Source organism: Phalacrocorax carbo, chromosome 7 (genome assembly GCF_963921805.1).
Source record: "Phalacrocorax carbo chromosome 7, bPhaCar2.1, whole genome shotgun sequence".
NCBI lineage: Eukaryota > Metazoa > Chordata > Aves > Suliformes > Phalacrocoracidae > Phalacrocorax > Phalacrocorax carbo.
This window is the reverse complement of record NC_087519.1, coordinates 43,608,171-43,630,664: the sequence shown is the minus strand read 5'-3', so window position 1 is coordinate 43,630,664 and position 22,494 is coordinate 43,608,171. Positions and strand designations below refer to the sequence as shown.

At 36.9% G+C, this 22,494-nt stretch overlaps 1 protein-coding gene across 9 annotated transcripts in view; it reads right to left on the bottom strand.

The window, feature by feature from the left end:
* Positions 1-22,494, bottom strand: part of TRIP12 (thyroid hormone receptor interactor 12) — an 80,257-nt gene that overhangs the window by 6,892 nt on the left and 50,871 nt on the right. For 6 of the 9 annotated variants that reach the window (XM_064457714.1, XM_064457720.1, XM_064457719.1 and 3 more), the window contains 26 exons: positions 22,280-22,441; positions 20,372-20,440; positions 20,087-20,252; positions 19,287-19,404; positions 18,989-19,145; positions 18,540-18,693; positions 17,758-17,986; positions 16,909-17,027; positions 16,081-16,288; positions 14,901-15,001; positions 14,601-14,775; positions 14,072-14,213; positions 12,935-13,126; positions 12,122-12,273; positions 10,120-10,292; positions 9,618-9,691; positions 9,313-9,512; positions 8,433-8,560; positions 7,999-8,150; positions 7,354-7,496; positions 5,908-6,064; positions 4,634-4,732; positions 3,987-4,101; positions 3,543-3,697; positions 2,873-3,037; positions 1,497-1,661 (listed from right to left, as the gene is read on the bottom strand). In XM_064457714.1, coding sequence (XP_064313784.1) covers positions 1,497-1,661; positions 2,873-3,037; positions 3,543-3,697; positions 3,987-4,101; positions 4,634-4,732; positions 5,908-6,064; positions 7,354-7,496; positions 7,999-8,150; positions 8,433-8,560; positions 9,313-9,512; positions 9,618-9,691; positions 10,120-10,292; positions 12,122-12,273; positions 12,935-13,126; positions 14,072-14,213; positions 14,601-14,775; positions 14,901-15,001; positions 16,081-16,288; positions 16,909-17,027; positions 17,758-17,986; positions 18,540-18,693; positions 18,989-19,145; positions 19,287-19,404; positions 20,087-20,252; positions 20,372-20,440; positions 22,280-22,441 — 3,870 coding nt within the window. The other 3 variants (XM_064457717.1, XM_064457722.1, XM_064457723.1) reach the window with 2 other exon arrangements.

The following is a 22,494-nucleotide window of genomic DNA, read 5'->3' as shown; positions in this document are numbered from 1 at the left end:
CTGAAATCTTTTACATTTCCTTGACATCAAGTCTGTAATGCTAATCACTGGGAGCTAGTTTAAAGTCTCCTATATGAGGCAGCAATAAAGACAAGGATAGAAAAAACTGCACAGGCATCCTTTAAAGAAAATAGTCCCAAAAATTGTTTAGAAAAAAGCAGAAAGCAAGCTTTCTGTAGCGATCTGCTTCTCCTTTACAATACCAGATGCCTGCAGTAGGACAGCTACAGGAGATCTGAGATGCCTGGAAGCCTTTCTCAGCATATCAGATACTCAATACCTGTTACCTAGAAGAAAAACCCTGACTGCAAACTGTACAAAAGAAAAATCAGACTTGAAAGCAACTTCTCTCAGCTTTTGTCAGTAAGACTGCAAACGCTGTTTCTAACAAACTACCGTTGTTGCAGGCTTTACAGATGGGCAGTGACAAACAGCTTTATATCCCAATATGTTGAATTTTGTAAGTGGTTCTTGACTAGCAGAATTTGCTTCCAACAAATGAAGATATGAGAACTGGATAGGTGCATAACAGCTTGCTTGAATCTGGAAGATGAACAGCAACTGCCCAATCTTCAGTTGGAAGGATTATGGAATAACTTTGTAAAGTTTTCAGTTGATATCCAGGAGCTTATATGCCCCTTACCATTTGTACCAAAACATCAGATATGTCCTCAGAGTGAAACTGGCAGCAGACTAACCCGTCAGAAAATGCATTATTTAGGAATTGAAATAATGGCTTTTTCATGATGTAATCATTTTTACCTCCACCCCACTCATGACAGTGTGATAATATTGCATTCTTCCTTCCTATCCTCATCTCTTTTCCAGGGTGTTTTTAGACTATTCCCTTTAACACTTTCTATGCAGAAACAGTTTCCTACCCATTTAGCAGTATCATACTTCTGTTTTTCTAGGTTTTATGTCCTTTCTGACATAGAAATAAATCAACATGCAGGTGTACTGTCAACTTACTATGTCACTGTTCAGTTCTGTTCTTTTTTTGAAGTTTGGGGTTTTGTTTGTTTTGGGGATTTTTTGGGTTTTCCTCGTGACTGAGCTCATGTTTTCTTAAGTCTGACTCAAAAAAATTTCACTTCGATTACAGCTGTTCAAAGCCCGCTCAAGCATGGGTGCTAAATTACTACTGCAAACAAATTCATTATCATACGCAAATATAGGAACATGTTAAAAGACTCTGAAAGTCCACAGCTCAAATTACTCCACTTAGTACAACCCTTTTTAATCCAAAAATACACACTTCTGACAACTTCATCATGTATAAATCAGACTTTTTTGTACTAGAAAGTTTTCTAGTCAGGTGTGCTGACTAGAATTCAAACTGGTTTTTCTGTAGTAATAAACCAGCACAGAAGTAGGAAAATTATTGCTGTGGCCAGTTCATGAGAATGAACTGAAATACATATGGAAACAAACTACTTGGGAGCAAGGTGAGGAAGAATAAAGGAAGTTTTAGTCCTAGCTTTGCTTTTACGTACTCTGAGATACTCCTCTAAATTGTGGATGGTGACTGGTGTATCTTTCCCGCCTTTTTTCAGTTCTATATTAGGAAACCCAGGAAGAGTGAAGTCCAGCCCTAGATCTTCCACCGAGCAGCCATTCATAGTCAGAGCCTCCAATGCATACTGTAGACTTTCTTTGGTCTAAAAAATTGGAAGTGAAAGCCAGTGAGAACAATTCATTCACATTAACTTATCCAGAAGTTATGACTTCTAAAACAGTTTTGATTAAGTAAACACTTCTATGATTCTATAAGAAAATCACTATCAAGACTGTTACAGTACTCCTTGCTTTCCTTCTATATTTTTCATACATTAAGAGTAAACCAAGACTTGCCAAATAAACTATCTTAATGGATAAACTTGAAAGATCATAACAGTACACTTCTAGCGATTTTGGAATTACTTTAACTTCTTGAATATTATGGATTTAGAAAATGCTATTGCAAGAGAATGAGATGTGTAGTATGCTAAGGCTCTTCGGCTACATTTCTTCCTTAGAATAGTGAATGGAATTCATATTTGGCATGCATACTGACATTTTTCAGCTTTCATCCACCAGGTTTCAGGTTTTTCAAACTCTTGTTGGGAAATTAAAAGCAGTGATCAAGGATAGAGAGACAGTGAGGTGAAGAGGAAAAGGCCCACAAGCTTGCAATAACTTCACTAGTAACAAAGCAGATGTATTAAGCATATAAATTAGGTTATATCACCTACCATCTATTAACATTGGATGCTAGAAAGAGCATGCGTGCCAAAGACCTTTCATCACTACTCTGCAACAGTGAATGCTACTATTTTTAGCTAAGAGCAGATAACCTTGGAAAATTAAGACCCTTCTGCATCTATAAAAGAACCTGTAGGCTCACATATGAAGTCAGTTTACACCTCTTCTGCATACAGTTTTCAGTGAGGGAGGAAAACACCCACAGAAGGCACTCCTAAGCAAAGCTGAAAATTCTACTAAAACAACTAATAAAAAAGCTAAAAGCCTTTTGAATGCGCAAAAATTAAGGATAGTTTTTTCCCCTCTGATATTTAAATTGGTTAGTCTTTTCAAAGTGAACCAAAAAGAGAGGTTACCTTAGGCAAACATCTGGCAATTTTAGCCATTTCTAGTATGTGTTTAATCACACAGAAGAATCCCATAAGTTTCTAATGTTAGAGTCTACGTTACAAAGAGACCATGTTATAACTACTAGCCAATGGTTTAATAACACTGAAACTACTCCTTTTATTAAAATGAGTAATTATCACTATTACCATCAGTATTAGGCACTATCATACACTCAATTATGGCTACTTCATAAAATCCAAACACTTGTGAAGATGCACTCTTCGGGCTACTTTCCCACCTGTGTTTTGTCCTGTTCAAGTCTTTTCTTTTGTCTTACAATATCTTCAAGGTGATATATTGATTTGGCTACTACTGGATCAATACTGAACAAGTCATGTGACGTCAAGGAAGTTTCTTGTCGTAGCATCCATTTATAAAAAGGAAGTCCAAGAGGAAGGTCCACCTGGAAATCAAAACTTTGTTTAGTACTGAACTGTCTTCCAAAACTGTATCTTTTGCAATATTATCTCTTCACCAGACCTAGAATACTATTTACTAATTCATAGTTCTGGTGCACACCAAAACACCATATCTGAGCATTTTTACTAGAGAAATTTATAGTCAAGAAAACACAACTGACTGCCTACTGCATATATATTAGAGCAATCAGCAAGCTAACAGCTGGAATAATAAGTCCAAAATTATCTTGAAAAAAGATTGGAGATTGCAACTCGTGGCAGACAATGGCTTTTCCTTCTCACTATGGTCTCAAAAGCCACCATAAACATCTTCAACATATACTACCTTTCCCCCTCAAAAGTTCAGCTCCATCTCCCCCCCCACCCACCCAAACTGCTAGAGCTGAAAATAATTCCGTGCAACTCTTAATGCTAGTTTTTCCCCCAACACAGTCAGAACTAGAATTTTCATTTAACCCTTCAGAAATGTATTTTTCTTTTTTTTCTCACCAGTCTAAAATCCATGATTGCCTTGGCCATTAGTTTTCCCAGAAAGCGGAACTTCATTTTAACTTTAGCGATGTGAGCTGGCTTGGCTGTTCTACCAAAAGGAAGTGCAAAAAGGCCTTGAAGGTTATGGATGTACTTGGTGCCTTCCTGGCTTCCTGTTGAGGAAGAAATAATAAAAAAAAAAACCACAAACCACAGTTCAATACATACACTGCTAGTTTCATTCAAGACAGAAGTTTGAAAGCTGCTACCAGATAACCGTAACATAAAGCTTCTTCTAAAATTAAAGAAAATCTCAAAGATAATTACACACTACCATAAGGCATATTATCTGACCACAAACTGAGGCGCTCTTTCAATTAAAACCATTAATGTAATTAAGGTCAACTTAGAATCAATTCAGTATTAGATCAATATTGATACTCTAGGTAGTAACACATTTACCTTTTGGATTGGCTAAAGTCACTTCTTCTCCCCTCCAAAGGCCTAAGTCTGCTCTCTGTAGTTCCTGAGATACAAGTGCATAGAACTCTAGCGTGGGGCCTAGGCCTGTGCCAACCTTCAGGGGCAGGGAGGGTGCGGGGAGAGGACAGGGAATGAGAAATAAATAAATGAGTCTATTAGGTCTGTTTGAATATCAAAATCTTTACTTAATCTGAGAAATATAGTACATTATTGCTATAGAGAAGACTGCATTGCAACACATGTCCAGAGAATCACTACACCAAAAGTTACAATACGACTGAGACAGCTTAGAAAGACCATATATCAGAGGGAATAATAGTGGAATAGAAGTATTAACCACCTAATGAACATATTACAGGAGAAATGCACACAGCTGTTTGCTTAGAGTTAGGGAAAAAAAGCTCTGCAGAATATGACTGATCATGAAATTTAGTAGATCAGAAAGTTTCTCCTAGCAACTAAAAATCACAACCAAGTGCATTAGGGATAATTAATAGACAAAATTTTGTGGCACCAGCAATGGGAAGGACCAAGAGTATGACCAAGTCATTTTATGAAAGTTGTAGCTTTTTTGTATTAATCTTCAGTAAAAAGGGGTTAAATTAGACTGCATTGGTATTACTTACTTCATTCTCATACTGGATTTCCAACATGGCTCTTGAACTTCCTAGATCCTGCATCACAGATTCTGCCTGTTTCAACAGCTCATCTCTGTTCACAGTGCGCTACACATTAGAGAAGTTTTAAGTAGTGAAATTATGTCTTAAAGTCCCAGCTCCCAAGGCAGTTACAACAGGAAAAAAAATGAGTTATGCAAGTTTTTCCACCCCATGCTAATAGTTCCACAGTTCAACAATTTGTAACCTTATACTTTGATAAAATAATTCTTGCTTCTATATGAAAACTGACTAGAATTAAAGTGCTTGGACTAAAATGAAAAATCAATGCCTTACACTTGTACCAGTATAACTAATTAAGTACTACTCTTGCCAAGAATCTGGCAGTAGGACTGTAAGATAGCAGGGAAGTGTTGCCATGTGATGTTACACACCTCAAACTAATATTTGGAGAAGAAAACACAGAATAAAGATGCCAAAATCCAGCAACTTAAAGGAATAACCTTATACCCTGCTCTTGTAGATTCTCTAGCAGAGAAAGCGGCAGGTTTCAAAAAACAAAACAAACACCCCCCCAAAACAACCCACCCAGAAACACAAAACCAAAAAACAAAACAGCACTGGAATTCCTACACGTTGGAAGCTATATTCTAGTTGAACTAGATTCTCACGTCTCATCTTTTTCCCCCAGGGGTATTCAAGATCATATAGCAGTCTCCACTATACAGGAGATCTTCATTTAAGACATCTCTCCAGACTCAAGGCAGACACTGAAGACTCCCTCAATTTAAAAAAGTCACAGCTTAAAACTTATGTCACAGCATAATAAAACTAATACTCTCCCAGAATACAAGGACAGTGTTTTTATTTATTCAGGTAACACTTAAGGGTCTAAATCCTATTATTTAAATTATTCTGAAATTTTACATAAAGCAAAAAATGTTTACAAACTAATATATGGAAATATCACTAATTTAACCTAAAACTTAAAGTTCGTTCTTGGAGTATAGTTTCAGAGATTATGTAAAGACTCCAACTGAAAAATAAGCAGGATGTGAGTAAGCAGTGTAGCATACTCTAGCCCCTTCTGCCACCTAGTGGCAGATACCTAGAAGACACTGTGCTTCCTACTGGGGGCTTTTAAATTAATAAATCAAACTTCCCTTTCAGTAGTATAGTACCAAAACCTTAAGTTGTACAAATAAAACTTGCTCACAATGATATTCTTAAAGGCAACAAAAAAACCAGATCATTCATTCTATTTTTAAATAAGAAACACCTACTTTTTTCCTGTCCAGTCGTGGTGCCACTCTGCTATCCTGAGAATCCGATTGATTGATTTCTGGATTAGTATCCAGTAGTCTTTGCATGGCTCGATCACGATCAAAAGCAGTTACATAAAACAGCATTTGACGGGTATCAAATGGAAAGAAAAACGGGCTGCAAAAAGCATTGGATTAGTTAGCTGGGTTCCAACTAGCATCCATAACTATAGCTTAGTTTAAAACACAACAGAAATGTAGTATGCCTGAAATTAGTGTTTTATTAAACACTGTGGTGAAAGCAGTCTCCAAAGGAAGCCTTCCAGAACACACTTTAGTTTTAGTTACAATGCTCATAAGCAAGAGTCTAAAGACGGAATTTAATATGGGAAGGAACCACAAAGAATTCCAGAAACTTCTAAGCCTTCCAGGAAAGTAACTTAAAAATATTTGAACGCCTTAGCTATACAAAGCTATATCAGAAAATAAACACACTTTTACTTGTTCACACTTGTTTTACAATTAATAAATATAACTTAGATCAAAGACTTCAAGCAGGTAGCTCAAGCTCCCGTTCTGGGGGTTTGTACACGCACAGAGGGGAAGCAGTATGCATTCTACCTTCCATTTTAAAAAAACAGTTCAAATAAAGAAGTTTCTCCGGTAGTCTTTTACAGATTATCAGTTCTACTGTTCTCGAAGGCCTGTGTACATTAACAGCCTAGTCCCCCACTGACATTTATGTGAAAAGGCAGTTTTACAGAACAAATACTGCTACAGATGTTTGTATAAGAATATATTTCTACTCATAATTTATCTGCAATGTTTATCAAGAAACTTAAACTTTATTGTAAAAATTAAAAACGAAGTAGTTTCTCTAGAGTACATATTTCCAGTCAATTGTCACCAATATTGCTTCAATTAAAACGCTTGAGAAAATCCAAGAATGTCAACTGATTCCTCTTTCTTTCAAGTGCAAGAGTTTTACAGCTTATATTCTGTATCAAGATACTAAGAAATACGACAAATATAGGTTTATAAAATTATATTTTATCAGTAATTATAAAAATATTTTCCTTTGTGCCATATGAATATGTTAAGATAAATGTAGCAGTATGACAAACACTATTAAGCACTTTAACAGGGAAGGAAAAAACAACCAAACCCTACCTGAATAATCAAGTACTATTATTTCAATAAACAAAACTTCAAATTGCTTAGAAACTCCTGTAAGAAGTGGTCCAAAATTGCAGCTAGTCTACCCCCTCCATATTTGGTTTAAAGTATACAATATAGATGTAAACATTCATCCAAGCATAACTACGTAACTTAGCAAGACTTGTGTGACTGCATTTTACTCTTTCCCCACGACTTCCAAAGCCTTTTAAGATATGATGCACTTGGGCTGGCCAGCTCAGAGGCCCACTGAACTCATATTAGACATACTATATAGTAAGTCATTCATACCATGTTTTTCCAAGTTCTGTCAGCCAAGTTGGTATGTTTCCTGTCATAATTACCAAAGGATCCTGAAGCTGCCTGTTTGCTTTTGCTGTCAGTTTACTGTTGATAAACTCTGAGGTTGGAATTATCTCCTTGCAGATTGCATTCTGTATTAAATAAAAACAATGTACTTCTAGTTAAAGAAATGCTGGAAGAAGTACCAAGCCTTTATTAAGAGGTTTTTTAAATGCTTCTAATTTGCTTATCATCCCAAGGGAAAAAAAAAACCACACACACAAATAAATAAATTTGAACTAAACACACTTTCATTGTCACTTTGGTCATACAGAGTCTAAGCCATGAAAGGAAGGCTGAGTAAATTTTTACTATCCATTTTCTTTTTGGGAATAGTGTTGCTCTTTGAACTTAAGGAAGGAAAATGCACAGAAAATGTGTTTAACACACTACAGCAGAAGCATGACTGACTACGATGAAGGCTATAAATTCTTGTACCGGAAGTTAGAGAAGTAGGTAGGGGAAGAATATAGTATTTGCATTTTTCTGTCTTGGTGGGGGGCAGCGGACAGGGAAGGCAGCTGTTTTAACATGTTTCAGGACAGAGTTGTATGTATCAAGTATGCAATAAATTTTAAGAAGTGCTCTACTCACATCATACAAGTAATACCAGTATCGACTGATGGCATGTAAAACTCTCAAAAGAAGAATAACATCTAATGAGGGATCTTCAAATGTTATGTTTTCAGGTGGAGCAGATATGAGGTAAACTTCTAAAGGATTTAATACCGACGGGCATACACCATCTAGCAGGAAAAAAGAATATGGTATCAAAACAAATCAATTAGAAGTCTTCCCAAGATTTAATTATTAGGAGCCTAAGTAATACTAGTCATGGTATTTCACTTAACAGTTTAGTTAGATAATTCAGTATCTTATTTTTAGTTTGAATGAACACATTAATATATGCTTACTTTTCTTATACTATGCTTGCTTTAAAAGAAACACTACTGTGTCTCTAAACATGCTTCCTCCCCATCCTTTCAGAAATTCCACAAATTGACATACTAGCAAGGCAACACACTCACCATGCCACAATTCATCATGCTTTTTAGAATTTCTAGGGGAGGTTTTTGTGGGAGCAGTTTGTGCCCTTCCTCTTTTACCACCAACACAGTCCTTATTACCATCTTCATCCTCTCGCACAGGTTTGTACCTAAAAAGTAATTAAATATTAGAACATGTTTGTGAAATACTAATTTACATGGGAATAAAAGCAGTTAAAAACACGTTAGTTCTTTGATTACCAGAATTTTACTTGAATAACAGTTAAGAGCAGAAAGATAAAGCATTTGGATATTATCCAGCCTTTGAAGCTAGGCCCTCAGAAGCAAATTGTATGATGGAGGAGAAAAAATGGGGACCCTCTGGCTCCATGAACTGGGAGAAGTAGAAGGTATAAACAAAAAACAAAGTGGTTTTGGTTGGGGTTTTTTTGCTTTTGCATAACACATTTAAGTATCAGAAAGAAAAAGACACTGCTGAATGTTAAGATGTTTGGCACAGTCATAGGTCAGTACGGCTCCTTGCAAAGTATGGCCAGAGTACATATACCTGCACAGCAATCAACTATGAAAACCAGTATGAAGTTGACCATTATTTGTAGACTGCAGACACATTCTCTATTGTTTGTGGTTAGTTACCTAATACTAAGAATGATTTCCCTCCATCTAGCCAGTGTCATTTAAGACTCCCCGTTTCTTGTTCATCAGCTTTGCTCATGAGCTAGAATGTCAGTAGCCAACAATGAATGCTTACTAAGATTTAAGTATCTCAAACTTTAAATTCAAAGCTTCATTTTTGGAGGGGGGGGGGCAGGAGGGAAGGACAGCGATATTCTAATTTTCCTTATCTATATACATCTAGGACACTGGAGAAGTTGTCCTCTGATTTCTCTAGCGAACTTACCAAATGGTATGTGTTTTTGTCCAAATACCAGCTCTTCCTAATGGGTTGCTTTCATCATCTGTAGACTCCCTCTCCTCCTCAGCCTGCAAACTGTACTGCCTCACAGCTTGATACACAGTCATATTGTATGGCAGCAAGTGATCTCCAATGTAAAATTGCAGTCTATGTCTCACATTCCCTGAATTTAAGAACTGAGCAGCCTAAACAAAACAAAAAACCACACAAGTTAGGGGACTTGTTGCTAGCTTTTCTTTAAGCCTCTCCCCACACTGTTCCCTCCCCTTATCCCCAGCGCATAAGCTTACCAAAGATTCATCTATTTCTTCATCTGACCCATCATCATCACTATCCTCATCATCTTCTCTAACTCTTCCATAGCCTGAGGGAAGAAAGGAGAAAGACATCCTTATTTGTTTTTACACAAAATGTAGCAAAGCTTTTGTACTTACGAACTCCACTGTTCAGAACAGTTCCAAAATATATCAGTTTAAAAAAGTTTCAGACATGTTAGAACAAATTTCAGTATCAATATCTGGCATCAAAAATGCAAGTTACAGCCAATCTGACGGTTCACTAGGTTATACTTCTGTTAGTATTTAGACTGAACTGTTTACAACAGGAAACACTTTGTTCCGGAAAAGAGAAGATTCTGTACAGCTTTAGTCTCCTCCGCTGTGAGCAAGATAAATTTATATGTACCTCCCATTTGTCTTCAATATAATCCTCACAAATTTTTAGAGATTCTATGTTATTGACAGTAGTAACTATCCCAAGAAACAAAAACACATGTGACTATAATATATGTACCTCTAACTACAAGGTATCTTTCAATGGCTTGTACCAAAGCCAGGGGATCAATCTTCACAGGTCCACCTTTCCACTGTTTCACATTAGCGCAGTCTGGATGTCTTTGCAGTTGGCATTTTAATTGATGTGTATTGAAGAATTTTAAAGCTTGGGATCCTCTGTTAAGAGAAAAACTCAAAATAATTTGTGAAAAAAGTTGCTACACAAAGAATCTAATAACCATAATTGCATTAGAACAACGCATTACAACAGGCTGACACATGCATTTACAAATTGACTTATTCTGAGTATTATTTCTCAATCTATTTCTCTGAAAGTAAGCTACCAAGATTTGGATAAACAGATTAAAAGTTTTATTCTGCAAGAACACCAGGATCCAAGCTGGACAAAATCTGATTTCCAATATAAGCTACCTGGTATGAAGAGAAAGTCCAGTCTGAGGTCTGATTACAATATGGCCTATACTGACCATATTTGAGGTCTAAAGTTGTTTCAGTGGTCAACTGATGCCACATAAGATTTAGAGCTGTGTTTACCTGTACTGCAGTAAGAATCAGAATCGGGGGTGGAAAACCCAAGTATTTATTCATATGTTTTTTAGTAAGGACCTAAGGAGATATCCTGAAAGCTCCTCTGTTTTCTCTTGCCAAGTATAGTTTGTATACATGTTCCTTCATCTCACCAAATTATCAATATTCAAGCTAGCTAGTTTTATACACAAACCTCTTATCTTGGGCTGCTTCTATTTCCAGGTGCTAGTGAAAGACTACCAAATCTTAATGCCTCAAAATCCTCATTGACATAATCCACAGTAAGACTAGCAATCAAACAATGCTGCAGTAGTCTGACTTCCCATGTTTAACTTTCTATCAAAGACAAAAATAGCAGAATTTTGCTTCTATGATTAGCAGCTTTATAACTTTTGTAGTTATCCCACTTTTTACAGAAATAGTGCATTAAGAAGCGTTTTAAGATTACAGAGCACATTCTTTGCAAAAGCCAGTATCAACATAATTAATTCCTTCAAGTATTAGAAATCTGTGTATTGCATTCATTCCCATGGATTTTAAGTTTCACAAACATTACAATTCAATAGATGTTTTAAGTTAGGTAAATGCTATAGTGTGTGGCTCCAATACCTCTATTACCATGGATGTTGTATCACAATTATTGATGAAAAATCCACGCTATCTTACTATGTGAGAGAGGGAAGATTTTGGCATTTCGAACATTAAAGAACAGTTTTCAAAACTGATTTTCAATGCTCCTCCCCTCCTAATTTCTACATAGTCACAAGAATATGTCTATAATCAAACCGAGCTTCTAATCAGCACCACAAAATACTTTCAAAACTTATATGCAGCTCATACTGAAACAGACTTATTAACTGCTATACACGGAATGAAAAACATTGTTGATTTATTAAAGAAAAGTACAGAAAAGAAACTATTTCTTCAGTCACTCAATTTTGTTACTTACAATGGAAATAACAAGATGGATTCCAAATTTAATCTATTTTAAGACACAAGGCAGGTCTACAGTTATTTTGAACTACACTGATGGCCAGCAGTTACCACTCAATCTATTATTATCCTACAGAACAGAACCTATCTGAATAACAAAGTTTAGTACTGTAATACAAACTCTCAGCAGTTTAATTACTTCATTAATAAAATATCAGTGTCTTACCAATAGATTTTTTCTCTCCAGTGTCTGTTACATGGGGACAAGGAAGACATTTGAATTTTTAAAGCTTGAATTTAGATGCAGGATTGAAAATTACACACCCACCCCCAATCTAAGTGAAAGCAGTTTCAAGATGGTAGGCAAACATTTGGTTACGCATTCAATCTTCCACTGAATAAAAAAAGCCAACTGAATAATTGCTTTTGTCTTTAATAGGGTCAGAAGTTTTCATTACCTCTTGGAACTTTCAGCATTGAAACAAGTTTTGGAAAACAAAAGCTTCCAACAAAACTGTTACCTGAGCATTAATCCTTACCTGCTCCCTGTTCCATTTCCACTAGGGAAGTCATGCACTTTGACAGGAAACTGTTCCATCTGACTGAGGCAATTGTTCATTTTATGGACTAATGCCAGCAAAGGTGCATTTTCTAATGGCTCTAGTCTTCCAAGGGGTTCTTCTCCAGGAAGCTGAAATACATTCCAGTCTTTTAGTAATGTATTTGAACTAATCCATCAAACAATTTATACCACAACTTGTTTGATTTTTTAATTTTTTTTTAAAAAAAGGGCAAAACAACAAAAACCAGAAATTAAGAATCACTATTCTGATGACTAGATGACACATAACAAGTCTACGAAAGACGTGTTTCAAAGAACACACTTCTCTCCTCGTTTCAGCTGAATAGCCCTACAGATTTTAAGCATTCCCCCTTAACCATGAGCAGTAAGCTTCAAGAAAGCTGTAGTTGTCTCCTTTCCTCTCTTCCACTTAAATTTTCTTCCTTTAAAAACAGAACAATCTAGACTCTCACAGTATTTAGGAACAACGAGAGCTACAACTTTTAAGTTGTTTGAGACTCAGACAACCAGCCATTTTGTTTGGTTTTGGGTTCCCCCCCCCCGTTTGTGTGAAACGTCCTGCAGTTACTGGGTATTCTAAAAAGTTTATGACCTGTAAAGAAAGAACCATGTGAAAGTTGTAGTGTTACACAGCTCAGGCATAAACAAAACATTCCTTCCATACTCCATCTTTAAGTCAGGGTCTTTGCTGAATCTCAGATGGTCAGCTAAGCACAATTTGAGAGAACGACAACTAAGAATGACAAGACAGTAAACAAAAACAACTTACTGGAGAAGAAAAAAATACATGAAGAAATCTTTTCAATCTGATATCCCTGCTTACAGCATCTTTCTCACTTTTAGATGTCAAATAAAGCAGCAGTTGTTTAACAAACCCACTATGCTGGATTTCAAAGGAGGAGACGTCAGACTCCGAGACAATGCTACGGATTTCTACAAGGCACTCTGTTCCACCATCCACCTGAAAAATATGAAGGCAGTATTTTACTACCCAGATATTAAGGGCTTAAGAAATACTACTTTTCCTCCTATTGAATGGAACAGCTGTAAAGACGAGGGTGGAAAGGGAAAGTCCAGAGTGTATAGTAACTCAGTACAAGCAATGACATCAAATAATCAGATAAGCAATTTCTCTATTTGAGAGAAATCACAGGCAACATCTCCATTTTCCCCATTTCAAAAGAAATGCAAGGTCCCATTTCTGTCTCATGCAACATAAAAATGAGCTCCAAGCAGAAAGGTTTAAAAAAGAAAACAAACAAAACCCCACACACTCGGATTGGCATGTATTTTACATGACATCTGTGTGGGAGAAGGGAGGAGGGAAAGTTTCGTATCTTAATGATTGATTAGATCAAAGCACAGAAAGTACTTCAGATGTTTCGCTACTTTAGAAGTTACAGGTTTAGACCATCCTTCAAGGATCACAACTGCCTGAGAAGCAAGGCTCCAGTTCTTGAGATGCTAACAGATTGGGCCAAATATATATTTCTTCTACCCTGTCAACAACATGCATGCTACTTCTCTCTTGTTCTCCCCCCACCTCCAGTTCTTACTACAAACTGTGTTTTTCTTTAGGTATAAAGTCAATGCCTAACACTTAACTGAAATTTTAAAATTTGAAATAAAATGCTATGTAAGTGACACATTGCTAGGAATCAAGAATATTCTTGTAAATACTGATCATTTATCATAAATTCTATGTGTCAGAGCTTATATACTAATTACAAAAAAAATCCCAAACCACTGCAAGTTAAGAAACACTATCATCATTTAAGATAACAAAAACTGTGCTTAAAATATTGGCCATACTGTCTAAAGTGGTCAGTTTTCCTATACCTTTCTCCTAGATACTTCTACTGCTTCCATTCCCACCCCCACTCCAACTAAGTTTGCCATTTCTAACCTGGAGGTTGAGTTGTTCAGTTGCAGTGCAAAGTCTCTGTAACACGTTTAGTGCAGGATTGCTTCCATCCATGTTTTCAGAACTAAAATAACGTTCTACAAATTTATGGGCTTGCTCCTTAATCCAGCCCTTAATTTTTTCTCTGTAAAAAAAGCACACAAAAGGCATTCAGCCACACTTAGCATTTGCATACTCCAAAATTCAAAGTAAACACAGCCAGAGTATCATTTTTCCCTGTTGTCAACAGCACAGACAAAAAATCCTTCTCTTGCTCCAACACAGTGAAGGTCTATTCTCTACAGATTACTTCTTGCACCATTTTTCCCAAATCACCAATTTTTCCCCAGCACGCTACTTCAAACTATTAGAAGAGATTATTTTCTGTATCTTAAGCTCTTGATTCTTCTTTCAGAGGTATTTTAACAGTGGTTAAGCTCAATCAATCACCTGATGGCTTATCACAAAAAAAGTAGCTGCATCTCCAAGTCAACACCATATTAGAAGTATTTTGATTTTTTTGTGTGGGTACCTGTTATTTGAAATAGTATCCTTGGAAGCAGCCCTTGCAAGACCACTTACTCCTGCTGTTCGTGCTGGTTCAATATTATTACTGTTGGACTGTGTGCTTAATCTTCCCCATGTTTTCGGATTTAAACTTGCCAAGAAGGAAGATTTAGGAGATTGAGTAGTTGTAGGGCTTTTAGCTGGAGGAAGCAAAGACAAAATTAAGAGAATCAACAGGTTTATTACAGCTAGCGCTTTTTACAGCCTATAAGCTTACTTTTAAATTTAAAAAGAGATAAAGTATCACATTTTAAGAATTATTTACCTTGATTGTCTACTTTGTCATCATCTCTTGGAGGAGAGTATTTTGGTCTCCTCGGCCCTCGTTTTGGCAGTCTTTTCCTCTTCAGAACATCGCTCAGTCGTCTGTCCAAATTTAAAAGTGAAGTAATGTTTTCATCCACTGTATTCATACACATACCCATCCCTCAGTTTAAGATGCATCTGCCAGCTATTTCCTCAAGAATTTAAAAAGGTTCCATCCCACAACAAGGGGGACACAAGGGAAGAATGAGCTCTGGGAGAAGGGGCCTCAACTTTATTTTAATTGGAAGGACAAAGTGACTACTCCATCCAGAAAAAAGGGGTTTGCTTGCTGTCACCTTTCTACTATGGGCAGCCAAATACAGCCAGAAGTAGCACTGAATAAAGTTCTCATAGTTTTCATGTTTTATTTGTGTAACCATCTTGTTATTCATTTATTTGAACACACTTCAAAAAATTCACAGATCTCTACTGAATAAGCACCAAAAGACACTGGGTATTTGACCTGCTTCCCCTATTAAAGGCTAGAAGGTACTTTTTCAACAATTTATGGAGTGTCTACTCACCAAGCCCTACAATCCCCAAGTTCCCATATTTCAATTCTGATTCAAGGCAAGTTTCCTTATTATGTCAATATATTAAGAAAAATATTTCACCTTTATTTTAAAGGCAAACTATGTAACACTAAAATAATTTTTTCCTACAAGAGATACTAATTCTACAAGTGTTTAAAATGGTTGCATTTCAACAAAATATCTAAGGATGACTTGTTTCTTCTCTAGTCTCCTGCAGAAATGAACCATGCACCATAGTTACCATTTCTCTGAAAGGATCACACTGTTCCCAACAGTTACATGAAGCTACAGCTGTTGCTCTTGGCATTCTCCAGCCTCCCCCCAAACAGCATGGACTGTTTCATTCATATCTTTATACCATAACTATCAGGTCACTAGTCTTTTTAAATTGATATAAAATGAATCAAAACTACCCATTGATACCTTCAACACCACTCCATTTTAGTTCCTTAGAGGAAAATAACACAACAAAATGCAGACAATACTGTACCAGCCCATGTCAGTCAAGACTTTTTAAAGAAAAGAAAAAAAAAAAACCCCAAACCACAATAAACCACCAACAAGAAAACCCACAAATTGTTTGTTCACAACAAATAGTGCACTTACCCCTGTGGGCTCAGATCCAAAGAATCCTCCCGGCTGTGTTGTAAGCTAGGAGAGCCCAAATCAGCAGCCGCATTACTAGCAGCAGTGGCTGTTCCAGTACTTATTGTTGTAGTGGTACCCAGCGTTCCTGATCCATTAGTGCATACTTTCGGTGGGCTTGTTAGCAAAGCCTCAGACTCTGCTAAGTTTTTCACTTGGTGCATCACACCTTTGCAAAAGAAGAAATCTTTGTTTGGTGGGTTGGTTGGTTTGTGAGGGTTTTTTTGGAAGGGGACATGGGGACAAAGGTATTTGAAAAGGTCGAAGTCTCTTATTCAAACCTCTGCTTTGACTGTGGCAACACTGGCTCACCCCACCCATCAATGCTAAGTTTTAAAAGCAGTTCAACCCTTTCCTGAAGAAGTTAACCTACATAATTAAAAGTGACATGAACAGTAGATAAAGAAACAAAAAAAAATCCTCAGTAGATTATAATAAAGACTTCCTGCCAAAGAATCATCAGTTTTGTCCAGTAAGACTACCCATGTAATTTCAGCAAGCCATCTCCAGCCTAAATATAAGTTCAGTAGTGCCTAGTAAGCCTGTACAAACTTGGTTCAGATTCAGAAAAAACAAGCTTGTGTCCTCCAGAGTCTTGGTCAGCTCCTCCCCAGCTGTATGACGATAGCTTGCATGGATTTGCCATTATTGTTCAAGAAGAGTATTGATTTTCTACTGCTTAGAGGGGATGGAGTTGAAGGTACAAGATATGGATTCTCCACACACCCATGCTTTTGAAATACTATATAAGGATGTGAAGAGTAAAAAAAAAAAGAACGCAAGATTTACCTTCTCTTCTGAAGTAAACACTAAAAATGTCAGGTAACTTTTGCATTAAAATCTCTGCCATCTGCAGGGCTCCAACTACTATCTTAAGGTCTTGACTTGACAGCATGGAGGCGATATGACTAAAACAGATAATTTATTAGAATTAGGTTTGTCTTTTCATTTTTTTTGTTGTTTTAAAGAAAAATAAAGTCAAGGCAGTTCATCTTGCATATATACTACTGGAGACTGAAAGCAAACATATTTCATTGTGCTTTTGTAAAAGTTGTAAACAAAAGGACTAAAAAAAGTCCTCTTCCCACCTAAATCACTTCTACTAAGTTTTAACATGTGGCATAAAGGAAAAGAACAAGAGTTTTCTTCCTTTAGAGAACATGGCGTTTTGGAACTTTGTATTGCCTTTAGAAAACAAACTGCCTAGTTTTTCAATTTTATCCTTAAATGAAGATCTGTAACTTTATAGTATGTCACTTAGGAGAGGTTTCATGAATAGAACTTATCAGTTGAATGCTATGAGAGTCTGTTATTTTTCACATTGTATTACCTCAAAAAGTCATCTTGCCCTCAGAAAAGTTTCTGGCAAGTTTTAGAAATCAGGGGAAGAGTAAATGCTAATGTTCGACATTCTAGAACTCTAGATTCTAAGTTTCTAATAAGAACGCCTAGGGTTGGCGCCTACTGCAAAATCTAAGATGCAAAAAATTCCTGAAGAGCTGGCAGCCTCAGCTTTTGGAAGATAAATACATAAGACAGAGTACAATTTACCCCTGAAAAAGAGGATTCAAACCAGTAATCACAAGTTTGAGCTGTAAGCTCAAAATTAGTTTCATTCACAATGGTTAACAAACCCACCTTGAAACAGCATGGTTTTTCAGTACATCCTTCAGAAGTTCAGCATCAGCGAAATAAATTATCCTAAGAATTGCTCTAAGGCACTTGTGTCTAACAGCAGGTCCAGCTGAAGAACTATATACTTCATAAAGAACACCAAATAATGTTTTGATAAAGGATTTTGCCAGTTCTGGGTCCTCTTTCATTAGTTGTGCTCGAGCATCATCCTTCTTCAATTCCGAATGTCCACCTGTGAGAAATTATTCCACAAATCACTGCATAATTCTTTGCATCTCTGCTCTGATTACTTTTTTTAAAGCTGAATTAGTTTAGCTCTTAAATTGGAAAGATATCATTTAAGAACCAGAAGTCAAACTGATAACAAGAACATAAGTACAAATCCTCCTCTTTCAAGGAGTTGAGTCCTTTTCAGTTTTCTTATATATTTCTGTATGATAGTAAGAAGACCTCACACAGCCTTTGTTAAATAAGAGCTGTATGAACAAAACCGTTTCAGAAAATCCCAAGCCAAGAACACTACTAGTTCCCTCCCAATTTAATGCATTTTCAGTTCCCAGGAAAGAGTTTACATGTTAAAAAGAACACATTTCAACATTTTGAGTTTTGTTGTAAAGCTGTCTTCGTTCACATAAGTCACGACACATGTTCCAATAAATGTTCCACCATGTTCCAATAAAAGTTCCACAGAAACCACAAGAAATACAATAACAGTAGACTGTTGCAAACCCCAGCATAAGTTAGCCATAGCTAGAGACACAAGGTGTCTCCTAAGCTGTACTTACTAGTGTTCGTATTGGCTAAAGGGTTTGGTTTTCGCTGAATGGCACGTGCTGTTCCAGTATCCTCATTTATTTGCTGCATAGAGTTAAAATCAATAGTATAGACACGCCCAAGCGTAGACAGGCTTATCTCATCCTCACCAACCTGATGAGCTGCCTAAAAACAAGGAATAGTTTAAACTTAAATCCCTAACAAATAAGAAGCAATATGAAAGGTGATGAGAGGGGCACGTCTGACAGAACTACAATAACATGATTAAGCAGTTCACCCATTACTGAATAGAGTAATACTGAATAGTGCAATATTACACCAGGACGTTTGAGGAAACTCATGTTTCTTACTCAGAAAGAACAAGGCTGATATTTTCAAAACCATACAGAAAGCACTCAATTCCCTACACAACCACACACATGTAAAAAAACATCACCGCACAGATGTGTGGAATTGCTACCTCTATTATTCGACTATCAATTCTGTTATAGGGATGCCAGAGACCCCTGTCATCTCGCCATTGCCATATTGCACCATCTGTATTTTGTGCATTTCCTTTCTTCAGCATTGTATCAACAGCAAAGATTCCCTCTTTTGGCAGGCAAGGCATCAGTTCACTGTAAAGAACATTAAAACAGTATTTTACTAGAAGTATACAATAAAGTCCATCTAAGCTGAAAACTGTTTGCCTTCATTTTAGAGAAGTTATGGATTTTAACATACCAACCAGACCCAAAACCTAGGGCTCCATAACTTACCAGATAAGAGAAGTAAGCTCATAAAGTTCTTGAGGACTTCGTGGAACAAGGTCAATTTGTTCTTGACAACCCCCATTTGAGGCTCCACAAAGGAGGAAATGAAGTGTTTCTGCAATATCTATAAAAATTATTATTAATGAGATTGCTTATATCAGAATATGGACTCCATTTTGCATTAGACACTACACAGAAGAGACAGTCACTGCCTTAAGCAAACAAACAGCAGGCAGTAAGACAAAAGCCATCTCTTCAAAAGTTCTAAGAGATGTGTTTGTTTTCAGGCCAGGAGTTTGTTGTGGGGTTTTTTGGGTTTGGGTTTTTTTCCTTTAAAGAACATGCAGGGGGGAAATAATATACAGGGCAGTTGAAGTGAAAAGTCAAAAATTACAAGATGAAAAGATGAAAACAAGTGATAATTAAGACAGCTAAACAGCTGTTAGTTTTATTAACGCTTTCCCTTAGGAGAAGTCCTTAGATCACATTTCCCCCACCTGGTAAAGACTGTGAAAAGAATTATTCAACTTGTGTTCAAACGAGAGTAACTTGTGCAGCTAATACAGACTCAAAATTAGGCAAGCACTCCAGTGACAACAGCTAGAAACAGGAAAGGGGAAGAAAAACCCCTCAGGAAAAAGAAAACTTTCAACAGTATTAACTAGACTTTGTATCCCAGGGGAAGCATAGTAAGACAGAAGAAAACGAGAGAGCACAATATTTGTATAATCAAGTGCAGAGTTATATACTGACTGTAGGCATTAACTTCACTAGGTCACCCAGAATATGGAAGAACAAGAACTCACTTTGCTTCATAAGTTGGACTGCAAGTGTCGGACAATTGGAGCACATTAAGGAAAACATGCGCACCACCATGATGAACATTCCTGAGCTCAGGATCGGAGGTGTCACTACCAAGAGTTGCTGGATATTTGTTAACAAGTCCTTGGAAGCAACCTGCTGGAGCAAGTTCTTCAGGAGGGAACAGCAAAATTAAAAGTGTTAGCCTGACTTTGAAAGGTAAGCTCTTGGAGAAAACGAGGGAGGGAAGAAGGAAACAAAATTCTATGCCCCAAAAACCACACCCTTACCTCCTCATGCTGGAAGTTGTCCACTAGCCGTGCAAAACAGAGACAAGTGCTTTCAACAGACTTTTTGTCCTATTACAAAAGAAGTTAAGCATTTTTTGTTTTAAAATACTTTAACTTGCATTAGGTTATCCTGTCATTTTGAGGCATTAATAAAATTTCTCCAAAAAAGCCCAAAGCACATTTTACAGAACTTGAAATTCATTGATATACAGTCTAAAACTGACCTCCTGATACAGCATATTCCCTGGAAAACACCTCACAGTTGCAACACAAATCACAGAATCACAGGTTGAAAGAGACCTCAGGGGTCATCTAGTCCAAGTACCTTTATGGACCATTAAAGATTAATAAATGGGTCTATAATACCCTTTTTTGATTCTACAAGGAGTAAATAAAAAAGGGAAGATAGCTACAAAACCAAAACAACAGGAGATACAGATAATAAGCAAGCATGAAGGCTACTGTTCTACAGACTACATGAAGCCTGACTTTTGTATCTTGCAGCACAGCAAGACAGCAAATCCAAAGACACCAAGACAGTAAAGATTACTCTAAAAAATAGCTCTAGGTAAGTTAATTGAAACACTCAAAAACATTCATTTGAACATAATAAAACACTTTTACTGTAAGGGTTGTTGAACACTGGAAGAGACTGCCCAGAGATGCTATGTCTCTGTCCTTGGAGGTTTTTTGTTTGTTATTTGTTGCTGCTTTTGTTGGGTTGGGTTTTTTTGTTAGTTTGTTGTGGGGTGGGGTTTTTTTTGTTATTGTTGTTGGTTGTGGGGCGTTTGTGTTTGGGGGGCTTTTTTGGCTCTTTTTTTGGTTGGTTCATTGGTTGGTTGGGTTTTTTTAATTTAAAAATCAGCTGGACATGGTCCTGGGCAATCTGCTCTAGCTGACTTTAAGCAGGGGTTAGGACTAGGTAGTTGAGACATCCCTTCCAACCTCAACTATTCTGTTAAGAGCTACCTCAAGATTTTTTTTTTTCTTCCACCCCCAGAAAAATTCCACTTAAAAACTTCTCAAAAATCTTACTTTCGTGGGCTGTAGCTTCTCTTCAGAGAGCAGGGGTCAGTACTTGTCCCTACTACTGCTGAGAATGGTGCTTCCTGTTTCCAAAGCACCATCTAAAGCTGACATTTGACTTCTGTGAAGCTGCCTCAAAAATTCAAGTAGTATCTCAGCAAGAAGGTGTTGGCAAGATTAAGAATAGCACAAGAATACATAAAAAGATTACCTGGAAGCTTCGATTTAGTTATATTTGTTCAGGAACAAAATAATTTCTCCTTTCCCACTTTTTTTAACAGGGATCTGCCAACCAAGCAGTATGTCCAAATCTTCTGGTGCAACAGTCATTTTGAGTGCTCACTTATGAGCGTAGCAGCATTGCGGGATAGGCAGATCTTAGGAACCCCATGATGTAGAATTCATCACATAAAACTATTGTGCAAGAGTAGGAACTTCCCTTTTAAAAAGCCATAAGCCCTCCCAATGAGTCAAATCAGAAAAACCTACAAAAATTGGAACTGAAGCTTTTCTGAGTTTGAAATGGGAGAGAACCTTGTTCTTTTTTCTTAACAAATGAGTCACAGTTATGCTACTGGATTTACTCTTACTAATGGGTAACTAGTAAGGACTACAAACCCACTACTATTAATGCTTTAAGTTGAAAGTAACTTATCTCATTTTACAAAATGAATAGGGGTGTTATTCATCTTTACAACACGTTTACAAGTAACAAATCCCTTATGCACATTTGAATATCACAACTTGACAGTATAGAAACTTTAAGGCCATTATCACTTAGCAAAGACAAATAATACACAGTAAAGAACCAGACATCTGGAGGCAACTTTATACTACTTCCAGCTCAAAATTAAAACTTTCCATTTTATAACAACTTCTTACCTGATGGGTTAACCTTTGTGTAAGCAGTGGCAAAGAGTCTGCCACAAAGTGAAACTCATCAGGTGTTATGCTCTGGCAGCAGTTGGCAGCAATAGCTAGGGCATTCCTCTGTGCATTTATACTGAAGAATTCCAGATACAGCAAACAGTCTGCCAACCCACCCTATAACAAAACAAACATTTTCACTCTCAGTACGGATCAAGTCACAGAAACTT